The sequence below is a fragment of the Ochotona princeps genome, chromosome 13 (assembly GCF_030435755.1).
Source record: "Ochotona princeps isolate mOchPri1 chromosome 13, mOchPri1.hap1, whole genome shotgun sequence".
Lineage (NCBI taxonomy): Eukaryota > Metazoa > Chordata > Mammalia > Lagomorpha > Ochotonidae > Ochotona > Ochotona princeps.
Window position 1 is genome coordinate 20804639 of NC_080844.1, and position 18872 is coordinate 20823510.

Sequence of the window (18872 nt, forward strand, 5' to 3'; positions counted from 1 at the left end):
TTCAATAGATAATATTAATCATGTGACAACTATGTAATAAAATATATTGAAAAATATATTAATGCCTTGCCAGTAAACTTTCTACTCAAAAACTTAGTTGTGTTACTATCAAACACATTTCCAAGAAAACTCTTTTTTGATAGATATGGAAAAAAATAGGCTCTAGCTTTCCTTTAATACTAATAATTTCAATTTATCTACTTTCATTCAGATATAATTAATGCATTTGATATGCCAAGAAAGATTCCAATGTTAAGCATAAGATGAAAACAATATTCTATAGTATCACTATATCAATGGAAAGGCACATTGAGAGGACAGCATACCAAAGATCATTTGAGCTACCTTTTTTTTTTGTACACACAGAAAAACATGTTCTTATATAGGGTGCACTGAAAGCAGATAATGAAAAAGCTCTAAAGAGTAGTATTAGTTTTGCCAGTGACCTTTAGCCTGGAGTGTAAGGCTATTGTGTGATTCGAATTCCTCTTCATCCTCTTTCCATTTCTGAACACCAAACCCCTTGCTATACTCCTCTGCAGGAAAGGCTCCAATTTACAAAGGATATACTTTTTCAAAGCTTCATCTCCTAGAAAAGTATAGGCTACTTATATATTTTTTCCATAGGAGGCTAACCCTGAACAACTGGTGAGTCCACTGAGCCTCTAGCACTTCAGACATGGCCCTTCATTCTTTTATTTTTAATTTCAAATTTAACACTCAAGTAGATAATAAAGAGTGGTGAATTCTACTGAATGGCAATTACAATCAAATTCTGTTTTAATGAGCGCATATATTTGTTGATATGATAGTCTATCAATAAACTTAGTTATTATCAGCAATATTATTGTTATATAACCTTAATGTAGTCAGACATTTAGGTGTGTTAGCCTTGGAAATCAAGCATGAATTACTCTTGAGATTATATATATATATATATAAAATACAATATATTATATATAATTATATAATAGATATAATTTATATCTATATAAAATATATACATATAGCTGTCTCTTAATTATTATTTAAATTATTTAAATTCCCTCTGTATTTCCTGGTTCCCAAGTAATTTTAATACATTATTTATTCTCAAATTTTAGTGAGTTAAGATCACATGGAAGCTTGAATTATTGAGTGGAACCCTGAACATAGCTGTGCAAAAAACTTAAAGGATGCATAAAGAGTTTCACAGTAAGCAAACTTGGGGCAGTTTCTAAATTATATTTAGGAATTTACAGTGTTTCTTGTTATAGATCAGGGAGTTCATTACTGATGATGAAGCTGTCATCTTAGTTCCTCTTTGTGTCTCACCTATTATGCTTCTGACTCAACTTTGTAATATGCCTATGAAGGCAGCAGGATGATGTCTCAAATATTTAGGCTCTTGACACCCATGTACCACACCAAGGTGCAATTCCTGGCAGCTGACCACAGCTTGGCCTAGCCCTGGCTATTGTGCATTTTTAAAATATGTATTTGACAGGACATCAGAGAGAGATGGGGAGTGACAGAGAGGCAGATTGTCCATTGCTGGTTCGTCCACCAAATAAGCTACAATAGCTACCAAATAAAATATGAAGAACTGCTTTGTATGCAGTAATATACACTGGCTTGTCATTTCTTGAATGCAACAAAACAGTCCTTTCTTGGTCTAACATAAATACATTTTTGTGCCCCAAAATACCTTTACTCAACAGAAAACAGGATAGCACACAATCAAAAATGCCTTAGAATATAGAAACAAAATAAAATTGACACATTTCATACTAGGGATTATTTTATTAAGATGAAATATGGTTTATCTTCTGGTAAGAATGTACCCATTGTTTTTATAATTTATTACCTTAAAACCATGATTCCTATGTAAAGTTAGATAATGAAAATAAAACAATCCTTTCTTAGTACTTGAAATAGAACCTGGTCACAGAAAACTTGAAGCAATTTTGGCTACTTAAAGAAGTACACTGTTACCCCTAGAGAAGACCACTTGTTCAAAAAACTCATTCTGCTAATTTCAACCAAGACAAACAGTTCGACTGATCTGTGAACAGTGAAATCAGATGGACTTTAGACAACAAGTAGGGACAGGAGCAAAATGAGGCTTTCCTATTTCTAGGAAATAATCAAGAAGCTTGTGAAGAAAGATTTCTTTGGAAACATCATATAGAAAGGTTAAAATACTCAATTTCACATTTAAACTTGCCTCTGTACTCCAACTCAGCAATAACATTTGCAAAAAAACACAAAAAACAAAAAACAGGTATGTGTCGGGGGGCTTTGCTAAAATGAAGGCACTGTGAGGACAATGAAGGAACGTGTTTTTTTCTTCCAAGAAGCTGGCGGTCATCTTGTGAGGGAAGGAAAAGGCCAGAGGAAGTCCCAGCTGTGTATGTCTTTTGTGAGTTTGCACACTTGAACACTCCCCAGATTCAAATGCTCTAGTTGACCCAGTCTGACCAACTGCAGTGGAAGAATCACAGAATCAAATGAGACATTGTGCCTGTCATTAATTTCCACAATTGACCTTGTATTTAAAATTTTAGAAACATACCACTGTACAATAAGAGCCAGAGCATTCTTATTAAGAAACAAAAATAAAGTTTTACATAACATTCTAACAAACTAAATGTAGGACAAAAATTAAGCAACGTATGAATATTCACCAATAGGTTCCATATGTTCCAGAAAAATAAAACTTACTTAGAAATATTAATCACCACCCGACATTTCTGTCAGATGGTTTCCCATAAAATGTATAAAATATTTAAACTTTTCCCTCAATGTTAGAGACAATGTTAATCTGTGCATATGCAATGAACTGAATGCTGGAATTCATCAAAATCATAAAAAAGAGGAATCTAATCCCCTATATAATGTGATTAAACGGTGCAAGGTCTTTGTTGGGTGATTAGGTCATAAGGATGGAGCCCTCAGAAACGGAATGAGTGACCTTAAAAAGAGATCCAAGAGCTCTTTTTTTTTTTTTTTTTTAAGAAATGGACTCTATGTTTGGTATATTTTTGCAACGAAAGAATCTCGACTTAATTTGAACTGTAATACTGCAACAAGGTGGAGGAATCCACCATGGGGAGAGGGCAGGGGGAGGAGATGGGGGAATCCCAGAGCCTATGAAACATAATGCAACGTATTAAAAAAAATAAAAGAAGAAATGGACTTTTTGTATTTTTTTCAATTTATATAAAAATGATATTCTACATTTTTTACAGTACAGATTTAGAAGCATAGGGGTTCCTCCTCCCCCGCCCGTTTCTCTCCTTATTGTTTTTCCCCAAATTATTACAATAACACATTCAGTTGCTTCACATTAACAAGCCTAACTTTCCAATATAAAAAGGTACCATGAATGCTACATGAGGAGCCACTGAATGTCTTTATGTAAGACGATCATTCTTAATATGGGTGCTTTGTACCCTTGACAAGCATCCTCTTTTTCTATAAGGAGCAGGACGTAATCTACAGTCTGAAAGGGCTCCCTCACCAGAACCCTTCCAAACACTGAAACATGAACCAGTACTGTCTCTGAGTTATACTTTGTATGGTGTATGTTAGAGTGCCACAAATTGTATGCTTGTGTGTCTGTGTGTTTCTTTCAAGACAAATTCATGACAAGCAGTACGTATTTAGGATATTCTGGAGATATTCCTGTGATTGCCCAACAGCAGCCTAATTTTGGTTTCCTTCTCATACAGGTTCACTCAGATTACTGGCCAATCTCTCCCAAAGGGAGTGCTCATCCCGTTCTTGCTCCTCTGTATTACCCTGACAATGTGCTTACTACAGAAAATACACCAACTTATATTTTACAATTACTTTAAAAACTTTAATGCATTTTGGTCATTCTATAATTTCCCTTGGAGATTTAATCCATGTGTTCAGAAGGTGTAACTGATGATCCGTGTGATTTAGTACTGGCCTAAACCTGACACTCGTGGTCTTTAACCTTGACAGAGGTTGTTGGAAACTCACTCAATGAGTAAATTGTAAAGTGACTTGAAGGTCAGACACAGCAAAATGATCTAATTACCCTGTTACTGTTTCAGTAATACTCTACTGTCCAATGTGTGAAGATGGATAAGATGCATTGAAAAAAAATTTTATGGTCTAAGAGGTCACTTATGTGAAATACAAACTAGAGAATTATGAACCTTCTGCGTGGAAAGTTGTCAAGTCATTCTGTAGAAACTTTACAATGAAATAGAATTTTATAAATGACTAGATGGAAACATGTAGGAAGAAAACCACAAAGGACTAAAATACTTGGACTGAGTAACCAATTACAACATAAAAAAGAGGACAAAGGCATACATTTGACATTCTAAAAGGCAGCACCCACCCAACCACTTTTATTTATCTTAATGGGATAATACTAGAAACATTTATTCCAGCAAGGATTGAAAATACAAACGTTGTTATCAGAAAAGAAATCTGCCCATGTCTGATTACCTTGAGACAGGGCTTCTGCACATATTTGTCTTAACAACATGAAACAAATGCCAAGCACCTAGCAAGCACATTAAAGAGATCTGGCAAACTGGAAAGAAGTCAATGCCATATGCTTTAAAATTTACAAATCTGGATTCTTTCCATTGAGTTCTTTTGAACTATAATTGATATCATTAATCATATAAAGCCTACTAATTTCCAGGAGTTGTGGCTTCAGACATGCATGTAAGCTCAAGCGGTTCTAGAGGCTTAGAACAGTTGTTGTTCTATGCCAGAATCATTTCTCAAATGATGTTTTCTTGTGATTCTCAAATTAATACAGCAATGCATTTTGTCAGAACTGGCAGATCAGCACTAATAATAATACTCATAAGCTTCAAATCTTATTACTCATTTTCAATGTTAGTACACATACAATCCCTAATAAGTGCAACTTTTTGATACAGCTGTACATTTAAGTATGCCTTAACACAGGCACAATATTTTATTATTTAATCCAGAGATCAGATTTATTTTGGAATTCTCTGTATTTTTTATTTTCTAGACAAAGACTCAAAATTTATCAATAACAGGCATTTTCAAATATAAATATCTCACTGACATTAAGATTTGGATGTCCATATATTCTTTATATTTTTAAAATTTTTCATGATATGGTTCATAGGCACAAGGATTCTCCCCTCCACCCCTCCCAGTTACCCCCATATTATTTCAATAGTATAGTCTTTCAGCAACAGTCACCAGTCCAATATTCTGCCATTTAAGTGTATCATGGCATTACAGGTATAGACAATGGTTGAAAGTCTCATAGCCTTCTGCCAAGATGTATGTAACAATTTCATTGTGAGTCTTCCTATTATTCAGGAGTAGAGATGCATACTGCAACATATCCTAACTTCCCAGTATGCCAGTTTTCATTATACATATTTATAGACTACTGTCTTTGTGATGTGTAAAGATAAGGCTGGAAGGAAAGGTAATAACATAAGGAAATTATATTGCAGTTGTTTCCTTTAAAAACCAGGGAAAGACAAAATATGCAAATTCCTGTGTGAAATGATGAGGATCATTGGATGGATAAACATAATACATGGAGTGACTTTCATCCTGTGACAAAGCCTTTCCAAAGAAGAGTGTCTGTGCTGAAACCAAAACACCAAAGTGAAGTAGAGCACTCACTAAAGAAAAGCGGAAAGATGAAGGAAGAGGAACAGCAACTGAAATTGCCAAGAGGCTGGAGCCATCATGCACTGGACACAGTGTGGATGTAGCACAGATGTACAGTGACTGGAGGGAATCTGGGGTTGGCATGCCTACGACTTGAAAGGCAAAGTAGGTAAGGGTAGAATGCCACACAGTGTAAGTTGGCCACTGATAACAACATCAAAGTTGGAGGAGCCATGATACAATGATGCTTGTGATGTTCAAGTGAAACTTACTGAATCAAAAGTTAATCAAAGTTGTGAATCAAAAGGATTTAAACATAAAAAATTACAACTACTCCTTGAGGAACTGAGAGGCATTTAATTATTAATAATGCATCCATTTAATCTGTTTTAATAATTAAAGTTTAGCAGTTTTTTTATTCAATGCCTGGAGTGTGAATTTACTGACTAATAATACATGAAAACTACTGCAGCTGGAACTGGCACTGTGAAGCTGTAGTTTAAGCCTCTGCTTGTGGCACCAGCAACCCATTTAGGAGCAGGTTCACATTCTGGCTATCTAGTTTTTATCCAGTTCCTTGCTTACAGACTGGAAACAGAGCTGAAAATGTCTCCGGTCCTTGGACTCCTGTACCCATGTGGCAAACCTGGAAGAAGTTCCTGGATTTGGGCTTTGAATTGGTTCAGCTCCAGTCTTTGTAGTCATTTGGGGAGTGAACTCATGAATGGAAGACCCCTGTCTCTATTCTCTGTAACTCTGCATTTCAAACAAAATAAATCTTAAAAAGCTACTGTGGTTATAATAATAATGTATTTTCTTTCTGCAGAAGCTATACAGAATTATCAAAATATCATTTGGTATCTCAAATGTTCTTTTATATTTTTACCTCATATTTGTTTTTATGTTTTATGCATCTAGGGATCACATATATTACAATAAACTGAGGCACTAGGGAGAGCAAAAGAAACATTTTGAATAGTTACTCAATGACAATGATGAACTGTCCTGTAAAAATACATGGTTCTAGTTCAGAACAGATATCTCAATGTGTATGCTAATGCAGATACCAATATTTAAGATTTAAGACAGTGTGCCAAAAAGGAACATTCATTTTAAATTGGCGTATTTTAATCATTTAATATTCCAATATTGATGAATGAATCTACTTTGTTACCTCTCCATTTTTGTCAGTGTCCTGAATAATTCACTGGCATACACAGGAATCAATTAAATGGTAATACTTTTAATCTAACAACCCAGCAGCTACTACATGAAAAAATGATTTTCCAAACAGAATTTTTCCAAGGGTAGTACTTAGTTATAATTTTTCTCTTCAACAACTTCTAAAACAGAAATTGGGATCAAGTCCAACCAAAAATTGTGAAATATGAAATGAAAAAATTGAAACAAAATATGAAAAAAAGGAATTGAAAGGCTTACTACAGAGAAGCACTGCAAGACAGTAGCATTTCAATAAACTCTGAACAATGGCACAATATTCGGCTATTATTTAAACAGGTGGCATATCATTATCTTTATAGATTGATATCTTTGCTCATTATTCCCTTGTCTGAAAAAGGAACAGTAATTTGAATCTAATAATTCCTGTAAACACTTTTATCAATGGTATAATATGTCATTAAACATAAAAAAATTATCTCTGGCTAGTTGTAATTGATTTTTTGCAAAATCAATAGATTGAGTTATACTGTACGCAGGTGTGCTATGACAGCACACCTTGTAATAGAGCAAATGTATTGATTTCTGGTTTCCAATGCAGCAATCTGGAACAGTGTATTTATTATTATTATTATTAAACTCCACAGAGAGCATCACTGCAGGGCTCCAGGTAGAATTATAATAGACAATGGTTACCCATTTTGGAGTGTTCTGTGATAATTAAAATAGTCAACACAAGAAGATGAATCTCATGCCTAGTCTTTTTATACAAAGCATAACACTAAGGTATCTTTATTGAATGACACCAAGCTCTCATTGAATAAAAGCCAAGGAAATTACATTGATCCGTAAGGCTGTCTCCATGGTCTGACTCTCTATTTAATTTCCCATTAACTGCTTATAGCTTGCTACTTATGCCTCCAGGCTTTTGCTTCTGCTCTTCCTTATGTTCAAGAACATTTCTTACTATTACTCTTTGGATCTATCAAAACTTAGCTTGGGGTATTTCCCAGAGAATCTTCACTAAGTCCCCTGGTTAATGGTCTCTATCCTGTGCTTTGTTAGCATATTTTACATATTTTCCTATTAACAGTTGTTGTGTTACATTTGACTATTATTTATATCACTTCTTTCAGACTATATATCTTCCAACACAAAGGCCACTAAATAAGCATAAATTCTGATACATGTACTATAAAAAAAGTACTCAGACTTACTCATAATGAAGCCAAAACTTTTTGCTTTCACTTGGGCTTAAAGACAGTTAAAACAGATACCCAACTCTTTGCAACTGCCTATTTATGACATGAGAAAATGGCTTTAGCTTAGATAAAGCAAAACTGTAGGCTCAATTTTTCCCTTTCTGTAACTCAGAGTGAACTATCTATCCTGTATCTGAGATCTGATGTCCACATTCTGTACATTAAAGCAGATTACTACGGCTGTGGTAACAATTCCACAGAGGATGTACACAAAGCAGCTTGCCTAAGCAGCTTCCTAACTGTATCTTGCATCCTTGTCCTTTACTAATTTTATTTTCAAAAATGTGGGAATGCACTTCAATTGCTAGCCATTTGTACTGTGAATGGGAAATGTAAAACAATACATGCTAGACTTAGCTAAGTGACCTTGTTTTCTTTTAATGATAATACTCTTGTCATCGTTTGCCATATACACCTGCTTTCCATTCTTGCTCAGCTTAAATCTCATGTTATTAATAGATTTCATCAGAATTAGCTTTAAGATCATTTTGATTTTTGCAGTATATTTTGCCTGGTATCATTACAATCTATTAGATATCATTGAACAAATAGTATGAAGCCAAAAAGATTACTCTAACTTTGAATATTTTCTAGATTGAGCATGATCATCCAGCACAAAGAAAATGACACATGTATTTAAAATCTACATAAGCCAATCCTCCCTTTTTTATGTTAGTAAAAGCAGTAGGACACAAAAATACATGGTTGAAATAGAAAATAATAAGTACTTTTTACATATATCTGTTAGTTACGCTTCTAGAGTCAAACATCTCTTTTAAGTGAAAAATTAAAAGTTGGAATATGCAAAAAATTATGTCATGCATATAAAATACACTAACCATGGCACAGGTTATCCAAAATTTTAGTATCTTATTATACTATAAAATTATCTTAGAGAAAAAGTAGGTGAAAACTACATTTTTTTTTCTTCAAATAAAACTGGGCAACTGTTTTCCACATCACTCTTGCTATCTAAAACCTACCATAGGCCTTTACATGTTCCTTTGATTAGCAATTCACAAACACAAGGAAATAAGATATTAGTTTAATTTACCTTAATAACTAAATCAAATTTCTGATGAAGGCCTCTGTTGACTGGCTCCAGGAGACTGAGTTCTGCTGTCCTAGGATGCATATGGAAAAATCGCGGGTAATCCTCAGGAGTCCCTGAAAGACATTTAGTTTTCAGTGCATAATTAAGAACAAAAAGTTGCATGTGCATCTGCTTTATCCATTTCCCTTCATTAACTCAACAACAAAATTACAATATCATTAGTAAATTAACTTTCAAAATTACATAGTCTAGGGAAAACAGACACAAATGTGGCAAATTATTACTAGCTTATGTATAAGAGGATGGAACATTTGTTTAAATGATTTTCCAAATATATATATATATGTATATATATAAATATATATTTATCTATAGAGACAGAGGGAGACAGAGCTCTTATTAATTTGAAGTCTCATTACATGAAAAATGCTAAGTAGAGAGAGAAGAAATTTGGGCTTATAACATCGCATTCTGAATGTACATACAAAATTAACTATAACCTGAAATCTTTCAACACATCCTAAACTAACAAGCAGCATCATATATCAAATATCAGCAAGTTTAGAAATTAATATTTTTTTCCATCAGGGCAAATGTATTTTTAAGTTATTACCCAAATAACTATGTCAATATTGGTAAATTAAAACAAGTTTTTTTTCTTATAATGTTTGGTTTATTCATGTAAACATTTGTTTTTATTTTAAAAAAAGATTTTACAGAAAAAGAAAGAGATCTTCAGTCACCAATTTACTCCCTAAATGGCTGCAATGGCCAGAGCTTAGCTCATCAGGAACCAGGGGTTTCTTCCAGGTCTCCCATTTGCGTACAGGGGCCCAAGACCTTGATCTATGCCGCTGTCCTAGGCCATAAGCAGGGATCTGGATTGGAAACGGAACAGCCAGAACATGAACTGATGCTCATAAGCGATGCTGGCACCACAGATGATTAGCTTGAAATGCTACTGCGTCACTCCCTGGTTTTGCTGATAATCTTAAGAACCAAGGAGGAAATTCCTTAAAAGCTGGCATTTTAATAAATCATTTTTTCTTGTTGAAGTATTTCAGTATCACTTTTTTTTGTATTCTTTTACAAAGTGTTTAATTTGAAGTGTTTACTTTGGAAAATGGCAGAAGACAAATAATTAAATTATTTATAGATACATATAACTGCATATATCTACATATATATTTAAATATGGCATACCATATCTAACTACAAAACAGTATCATTTGGATCAGCCCAATGGCTCAGTGGCTAAATGTTCACCTTGCATAAGCCAGGATACCACAAGGGCAGTGGTTCTAATCCCGGCAGCTCCACTTCCCATCCAGCTCCCTGCTTGTGGCCTTGGAAAGCAGTTGAGGTCGGCCCAAGCCTTGGGACCCTATACAAGTGGGAATATCACTGAATTTAAAAAAAGTCTAATTCTTGAAATCTCCTCTGTCCTAACCATTTTTTGATTACCAATCAACAAACTCAAAAATTAATTTTAATTTTAAAGATGAACATTGAACATTTGGGAAATTTTAAAGATTGTCTAAATCAAAGACACAATGTAAAAGTTTGAATTCAAATTCATGCTGTCAGCCTCAAATGTGTCCTTAAGTGAGGAAATTCCTTAATTCCACATCTAGGATTTAAAAGCACATTTTCATGTGATTTTTTTTTAAAAAAAACACACAAAAAAATTATGCAGCTAAAATAGATTTAAAAATGAATAGTCAACACCACAGCTGGAATGAACAGATAGTTCACATTTGAACTGTAATAATGCAACAAGTTGGAGGAATCCACCATGGGGGGAGGGTACAGGGAGGGACGGGGGGAATCCCAGAGCCTATGAAATAGTGTCACATAATGCAATGTAATTAATGTAAAATAAATAAATTTTAAAAAAAGAAAGTCAATGTCTTTTTAAAGAGAAATTTATTTATTCCAAAAGTTAAACAGAATCTCTCTTCTCTCTGTCTCTCTCTCTCTGACACACACACACACAGAGGGAAAGAGATTGAGAATTCTTCAATCTGCTGATTCACTTCACAGACGGTCACAAGAGCCAGGGCTGGACCAGGCCAAAACCAGTACTTAAGCTTCATACAAGTCTCCCATGCATTTAATAGGGACCAAAACACTAGATAATCTTTCATCGTTCTTCCCAAGCTATTATCAGGGAGTGGTATTGGAAATGGGACAGCCAGGTCATGAATTGGCTTCCATATGGGATATTAAAGAATATTAAAGAATGGTTGCTGTTTTTATGGCTGATATGCCTCAATATTGTAGGAATAATTATTTTATACTTTTACAGAATAATTGTGAATTTGAAATAAATTAAATGAGACTTTTCTTGAAAATAATATTGGATGAAATGGCTAGAATAATATACAAAATAAACTTCTGTCAAGTATTTATAATTCTTGAAGCCAAGTGGCACTCAATGGACATTTACCTATTAAAACCTATTCTATTCTATTTAATACATCTAGAATGTAAAACTGCAATATAATTTAGATTTGGCTTTATGATTTGTTCTTTGATAGCTCTCATTAGAGCAAGATGGTGCATGATGAATGGCACGATAGACCATGAATATGGAACATAACTGAATCATTGCATTTTATATGAGAAGAAAATTTAAGTTCCCAGATATTAACACTTGTTAAATATTAACTCTGGAAACATGCAGAAAGGTGTGAAATCTCTCAACTTAGAATTTTTTTTATCATCCACGTGTCAGAACACCCCCTGCATAGCAGGTAGTATTACAGGATCAGTGAATAAACACACACTCAGATATTGGCAAAATATTCTGAACTCACACAGATAGGTTTCAAACTGGAAAACTATGAAACTCTCTTTTTATCTTTTACAACTGCTAGCAGATGGAATAGATCCATGATGAGAAAATTCATTTGTTCATGACTCAGTACAGGTTATATGGAAAACTGTCAAATGTAAGGTACATGTTCCTTACATACACAGAACCCAGGCTGTGTATTCCAGAACCCAGGTTTGTTAAACGAATTAGGAATATGAAATTCAGTGGCTTTCTCTTGGTAGAGATTATCTGTGGACAAGATTATGTAAAATATTAACAGAAAAAGTGAGACTCATGTGTTAAAAAGAAATTTACCTGAATAAAAAAGAAATATAAGCATACTTCATGTTCCTGTGTCTTAAAAATTTAGTGATTTTCTACTGAGGGATAGTAGTACTTCATATTTGTGGTTTCATTATACACACTGAGTCACCTGAAACTTTTCCATACAAATAAATTTGACTACTTAAATTGGCTACAGAATTGAGAGCTGTATTCTCCTTTATCAAAATTATAAACAGTAAAGTGAAGTTCAACAGTGTAAGTTTATTGTAGTTGACAGACGTAAGGTTTTCCATAGCCTACATTTCCATTTGCATAGATTTGTGGAAGAACACCGCAATCTAAATCTATACTTAGTGAAAGTTTATAATTTGAGGAATCAGGTTCTATGTTTAATATTTGTTTAACTTTACATTCTTATATTTGGTAGATTTCCATTTTCTGTGAAAGTGAGACAGTAGGGTAGAAATAAAGAAATTGTGCTGGAAAGAAAAAATTGGCTGTTATATCCTGTGTCTATTTTGACTTTGTCAGTATAAAAAATCCCTGCTTGGTAAAAAAATTTTTAATCTCCACATAGGTTTTGAACAAATGTAAACTATGTTTGAGACAGAGCAAGAATTAAGAATGTCATACAACAAAGATTGGGGTGGGAAAGAGACAGACTTAATAGAAATGTATAAAAATAAATGGCTATGACAAACAAAACTGCGATACTAAAGCATGTTCCGAGCAACTAATAGTCCTGAATGTTTCTTTTATCTCAGAAAATAAATACAATTTACTATATATTCAATTACACAGATACAATTGATTTTCTTCCTGATTATTTATACAATCTACATATTTGAAGCAGGCTCATTAATACATTTTCTATAATATTTGAATAAATGATACTTATTTGCTAAGTAATCAAATCTTAGATGATAGGTCCATCTAAAAATTTTAGTCTCGAATTGCATGTCTCCCATTTATTTAGAATGCATAAAAGAAAATGAAAATTATATTATGTTCCATAAAAATATTATGTAGTCTATAATTTATAGAACTTAAGTATTGATAGTTTATTTTTTTAAGATGAAGTTAAAACAGAAAGCAAAATTTAAAAAAATAGCAGATTAATGGAGGACAGTCACTTCAAAACTGTTCCTCAGAAACAATTTTGACCACCCAAATTTAGATGTGAAATCCAGAGATGTGTTTCTCGTCAGCACAAAAAGAAGTACAGGGCAATAGCGAACTTCAGAATCACAAATCTTTTAGTTCAATAATTGCCCAAATAGTATATATAATAATTAAATTCTACTTTTCTACTTTAATGGTTTCATGTAGGAATTGACCAGCTAAATTAACAACATAGTAAGGTTTACAATTTTGGACATTACCTGTTTCTTTAGTTTGGACATACAACTTATAAATAATAAAGTGCACATATTTAGGTGTGCAATGCATGTTGATCAAGACACGATTTATACAGTTCATTTTAAGAATGCAACCCTTATCGCTTGTTATTTCTTCATAATTAAGTTTTCTACTTTCCCACACATATTGCCCACTTCCATCTAATTGCAAATCAATGCTAGTATTAATGCACTGTCTTTTAAATAACATAAATGAAACAATTAGTACAGTATTATATTCTTTTTGGAATAGAAGAAAGCCTAGTTTCTTCTGTGTACTTTTTGAAATTGATGCTATTGTGAGTATCAACTATTTATTTTCATTGTTTGAGTACTGCTTTATAGTGTGGCTATACTACAAACTATCTACTCACATGCTAGTGTATAATTCAATGATATTCAGTTAAAAATAAGCTTTTTACCCTCAAATGTTATGCACTATTTTTCTGTGTCTGAGAATGTAAATTGTAACAGGTAACATTTAGTTAGAAAACTGATGTATGATACTTCAAAAATCATAAGAAACATAATCTCTGATACAAGGCAACGTCGTGTAAAATAAAAAACATACAGGTAAATATGTATATAGACATTATATTATCATAGATGAACTATATAATGGAGACTGGTAAAATGGAATTGCTCCTGAATAAAAGGAAGATTCCCAATGAAATTTAAATACACTTTGGAAACAGGATACTAGATTTTCCACTGTTGCCTGTACCAACAATGAAATGATACAACTAAATATCAGAATGTTTAACTTGTAACTGCTATTGCAGGAGTATCCTATTGTGATGACATGGGGGAAAACAGTTGTGGGGGAGGGGAAAGAAAACCCCTATACCTATAAAACCATTTAATAGAAAACAGTAACAAAAAGTTTCAATGCAAAATAATGAAAATCCATGCAGAGATTTTTCATAATATGCCTTTCTATGATGTTTTGCAGAGGTTTCAGAAATGTGCATTTCAAAAATACACCAAAAAGTCTACTATTGGATGCAACAACTCTTTGGTTGTTTTCTCAGATTTTGACATTGTAAATATGCACAAATTCATAACCAGATTAAGTCAAATGTTACTAGCAAATACACTCCCAATTCCATTGTAGAAACAAAACCAATCATAATACCTAACTGAGCTGCAGAAGATGCTGTGTGACTACTGCTTTGCAAAAACCAATGCGTTCAAGTACAAAAGCACTATTTAAAAATAGAAATGTATGCTAGGTTGGAAGCCTCTTCAAGATTCACTTATGTCCTTTGCAAACTGTGTTATTTATTCCACTTAATAATGCTTAATCCATCCAAAAGCATTGCTTCTTCCAAAATATATCTAAAATACGTTTGCTCTATCTAGCCAGTACCATGTTCAGTTTCATGGTTAATTGTATTAACAACCCCCTCCTGTTTTACTTGTTCCCTATTTTATGTATAAATGTTGCCTATAATTTTGACTTCATTTTCCATTTTGTAAAGAAACATTGTTGTTTGCATCAAATTATTCCATGTTCAGGTATATATGGTAAGCATTACCTCTACTGCCTCACTATGCTATTGGATTATTCTTTTTTTAAGATTTATTTATTTTTATTACAAAGTCAGATATATAGAGACAAGGAAGAGAGACAGAGAGGAAGACCTTCTGTCCACTGATTCACTCCCCAAGTGACCACATGGTCAGTGCTGTGCCAATCCGAAGCCAGGAGCCAGGAACCTCCTCTAGGTCTCACACGCAGGTTCAGGGTCCCAAAGCTTTGGGTCATCCTCTACTGCTTTTCCAGGCCACAGATCGGGAGCTGGATGGGAAGTGGGGCTGCCAGGATTAGAACTGGCACCCATATGGGATCCCGGCACATTCAAGGTGAAGATTTTAGCCCGCTAGGCCACCTCATCAGGCTCCTATTGTGTTATTTTTAAATTTAATGTTTTCTTACCAGTTTCTTAATTTTCTTCTGTGTCCTTTATCCACATACATTTGTCCTATTTTTACATATCAAAAATCAACTCAGTTACCAAGTCATTTCCTTAGAAAAAATTTTTCTTAAGCTATGTCTGATGAATGAGAAACTTCATTTTCTAATTTAAAATATTATAACTATGAAATCACCCCAACATCTGAATTTTTCTTTTAATTGTACTTCAAGACACTAGAATTGGGGCAAGCATTTGGGCCTAATGGTTCAAGTTACCAACTAGCATCAGAATTCCATGCAGTTTCAGATTTATACCCAATACAGTTCCCTGCTGATGGGCCTGAAAATTATAGCAGATTGTGGCCCAAGTTTTCAGCCTCTGCTACATCTGTGGGTGATCAGGATAGTAATTCTGGGTCCTAGCGTCAGCCTGGCTCAGTTCTTGCTGGTGTGGCTATCCAGTGAATGAACTATGACACTGAAAATCCTCTCTGCCATTCTCTAACTCTACTTTCGAAATAAATAACTTCAAATAACTTTCAAATGTTAGTTGTAATTTTCGCATGTTTGACAATTCAACAAACACGTGAACACTTCAAATCACTTATAGGGATTTTCACACCCAGAAAAGTTATGTGACATATTCTTCAGGTTATGTGCTATTCATACCTGTTATTTAAGCAGTGACAAAATTACAAAACCCTGAAACTCCATTATTGCTAAGTGTACTTCCATTTTTGTCGTTAGGCTGATTTAAATGTATTTCATTCTCTAAGTGGTTCTTCCTTGTCAATAAGGCGTTTCTAGGAGAAGAACAGTGAGAACAAGAAATATTGTTTATGGAAATTACTTCACATAATTATGGAGGTCAAGAAGTACTTTCACTTGCCAGCTAAAGGCTGGTGAGCCAAAAAGTCTGGGGAAATTTGTGCTATTCTGTTCTATCTTGTCCTTTTATATAGACCTTTGTATTTTTTTCATTTTTCTATTATTATTATTATTTTATGATACAGTTCCATAAATCTCTGGGATTTCTCTTACACCTCCCAAGTCTTCCCCTACCCACAGAGTTCTCCTATATTATTGCAATGGTATAGATCTTCATAAACAGTCATAAGTCCAACATTGTGGGTATGGACAATGGCAGAGAGTCCAGCATCCTATTGTCAAGATGCACTTAGCAATTTCACTGGGAGCCCATCTCTGATATGAAAATAGAGATGCATATTGGATTGTATTCTCACATCTGGATATGATAGTCTCCAATACAGTGTCACTATGCATACCCTTAAATGAAAAGCCACAAAACAAAGTAAAAACCAGGAAGAAAAACAGAAATTTACAATACCATGACGTTAAATAACATGTTTCTGGATATGACAGCCTCTATGACAGAGTTACTATACATCCCTTAAATGAAAAGCCAGAAAACATAATCAAAATAGGAAGATATGACAGAGTTATTATACATCCCTTAAATTAAAAGCCAGAAAACAATCAACAATAGGAAGAAAAAAAGACATGTACAATACAGACCTCTGTCTTTTCACACCCAGTCACCTGATAGTGTTTCCTTCTGTCTGTTGACATTCAATTCAGATGTACATGCTGAGGTCAACCTTGTAAAATGCCAGTTCTATCTGTGACTTGGCCAAATAAAATTTTACCTACCACATGCCAAAGTGATCCCAAAAACGGAAGAAAGAAAAAATTAAAAAATATATTGTTTCAATGCAGTGTCTCAGTCTACATCCAGGAAAACGCATTGATCATAAAAAGCTGAATGTTTTTAACAACTGTACAGATTTACACTATCATAATTCCTATTAAAGTGTTAACTTTATTTTCAACTATATATAATATTTACATGTAGACAGACACTATAGTTGGTAAGCTTTAAGGACAAAGTGAAGCTTGAAAGCTGCATATCAAATATAGATAAAATGTATATGCATTATCTGTATCTGGATAAATAATGGATTAGTGTTCTCCAAAGAAACTTAATATTGTAGAAGTTTATGTTTGTTTGTAACATGATTATCACATGCTTAATAGTATACCATGTTCTGAGTGAAGGCATTTGAGAATAAGAGACTCTTAATCAAAACTGTTTTATGCAACAGTGGGGAGCAAGATTGTTTTTTCATTTGCCGGCTGAAGGATGGTGGACTGATTATTCGGACAGACTAATTCTGCTTTGCTCGGGAAGAGTGGAAATCAAAAATGAGGTGTGGGGACAACCGAATAAAATTTCAGAGACTGAAAAACTGAGAAAGAAGTGTCCAGTGTGCAATGGCAGGAGCAATAGATATCATGACGACAGAGAATTCAGTATTACTCTTCCTTTTTGCTCTCAGACCCTCAACAAGCACGTGCTGGTTCATGTCCCGGCTGCTCTGATTCCTTTCCAGCTCCCTGCTTGTGGCCTGGGAAGGCACTGGAAGGTAGCCCAAAGCCTTGGGACCCTGCCCCCGTGTGGGAGACCCAGAGGAGGCTTCTCCCTGCTTGTGGCCTGGGAAGGCACTGGAAGGTAGCCCAAAGCCTTGGGATCCTGCACCTGTGTGGGACACCCAGAGGAGGCTTCTCCCTGCTTGTGGCCTGGGAAGGCACTGGAAGGCAGCCCAAAGCCTTGGGACCCTGCACCCGTGTGGGAGACCCAGAGGAGGCTTCTCCCTGCTTGTGGCCTGGGAAGGCACTGGAAGGTAGCCCAAAGCCTTGGGACCCTGCACCCGTGTGGGAGACCCAGAGGAGGCTTCTCCCTGCTTGTGGCCTGGGAAGGCACTGGAAGGTAGCCCAAAGCCTTGGGACCCTGCACCCGTGTGGGAGACCCAGAGGAGGTTTCTCCCTGCTTGTGGCCTGGGAAGGCACTGGAAAGTAGCCCAAAGCCTTGGGACCCTGCCCCCGTGTGGGAGACCCAGAGGAGGCTTCTGACTCTGGTTCAGTTCAGTCCCAGTCATGTGGCCACTTGCGGAGTGAATCAGTGAATTTACAATCTTTCTGTCTCTCCTTCTTTTTGTAAATCTAACTTTGCAATAAAAATAGATAAATATACAAAATAAAAAGGATCACTGACAATTTCTTTTTTTTAAACATTTTAAATCTACACTCTGCTTGCTTTCTCACAGACATTGTTGGTTTCTTGTGAGAAATTAGTATAATTTTATTTTGGATCAACTGTACACACAACAATACTCCTTTTCACTTTGGTCTTCTAAAACTGGCTGTTTCATTTAGCAGTTTTATTGGGATGTGTATGAGTCTTTTTGAGATTATCATAATTAGAGTTGAGATAACTGGAATTACAGAATAATGTTTGTTTATATGC

At 34.6% G+C, this 18872-nt stretch overlaps 1 protein-coding gene across 1 annotated transcript in view; it reads right to left on the bottom strand.

The window, feature by feature from the left end:
* Positions 1 to 18872, bottom strand: part of PCDH15 (protocadherin related 15) — a 548396-nt gene that overhangs the window by 271584 nt on the left and 257940 nt on the right. Inside the window, exon 9 of the mRNA XM_058671280.1 lies at positions 9130 to 9242. Coding sequence (XP_058527263.1) covers positions 9130 to 9242 — 113 coding nt within the window. The remainder of the gene's footprint in view (positions 1 to 9129; positions 9243 to 18872) is intronic.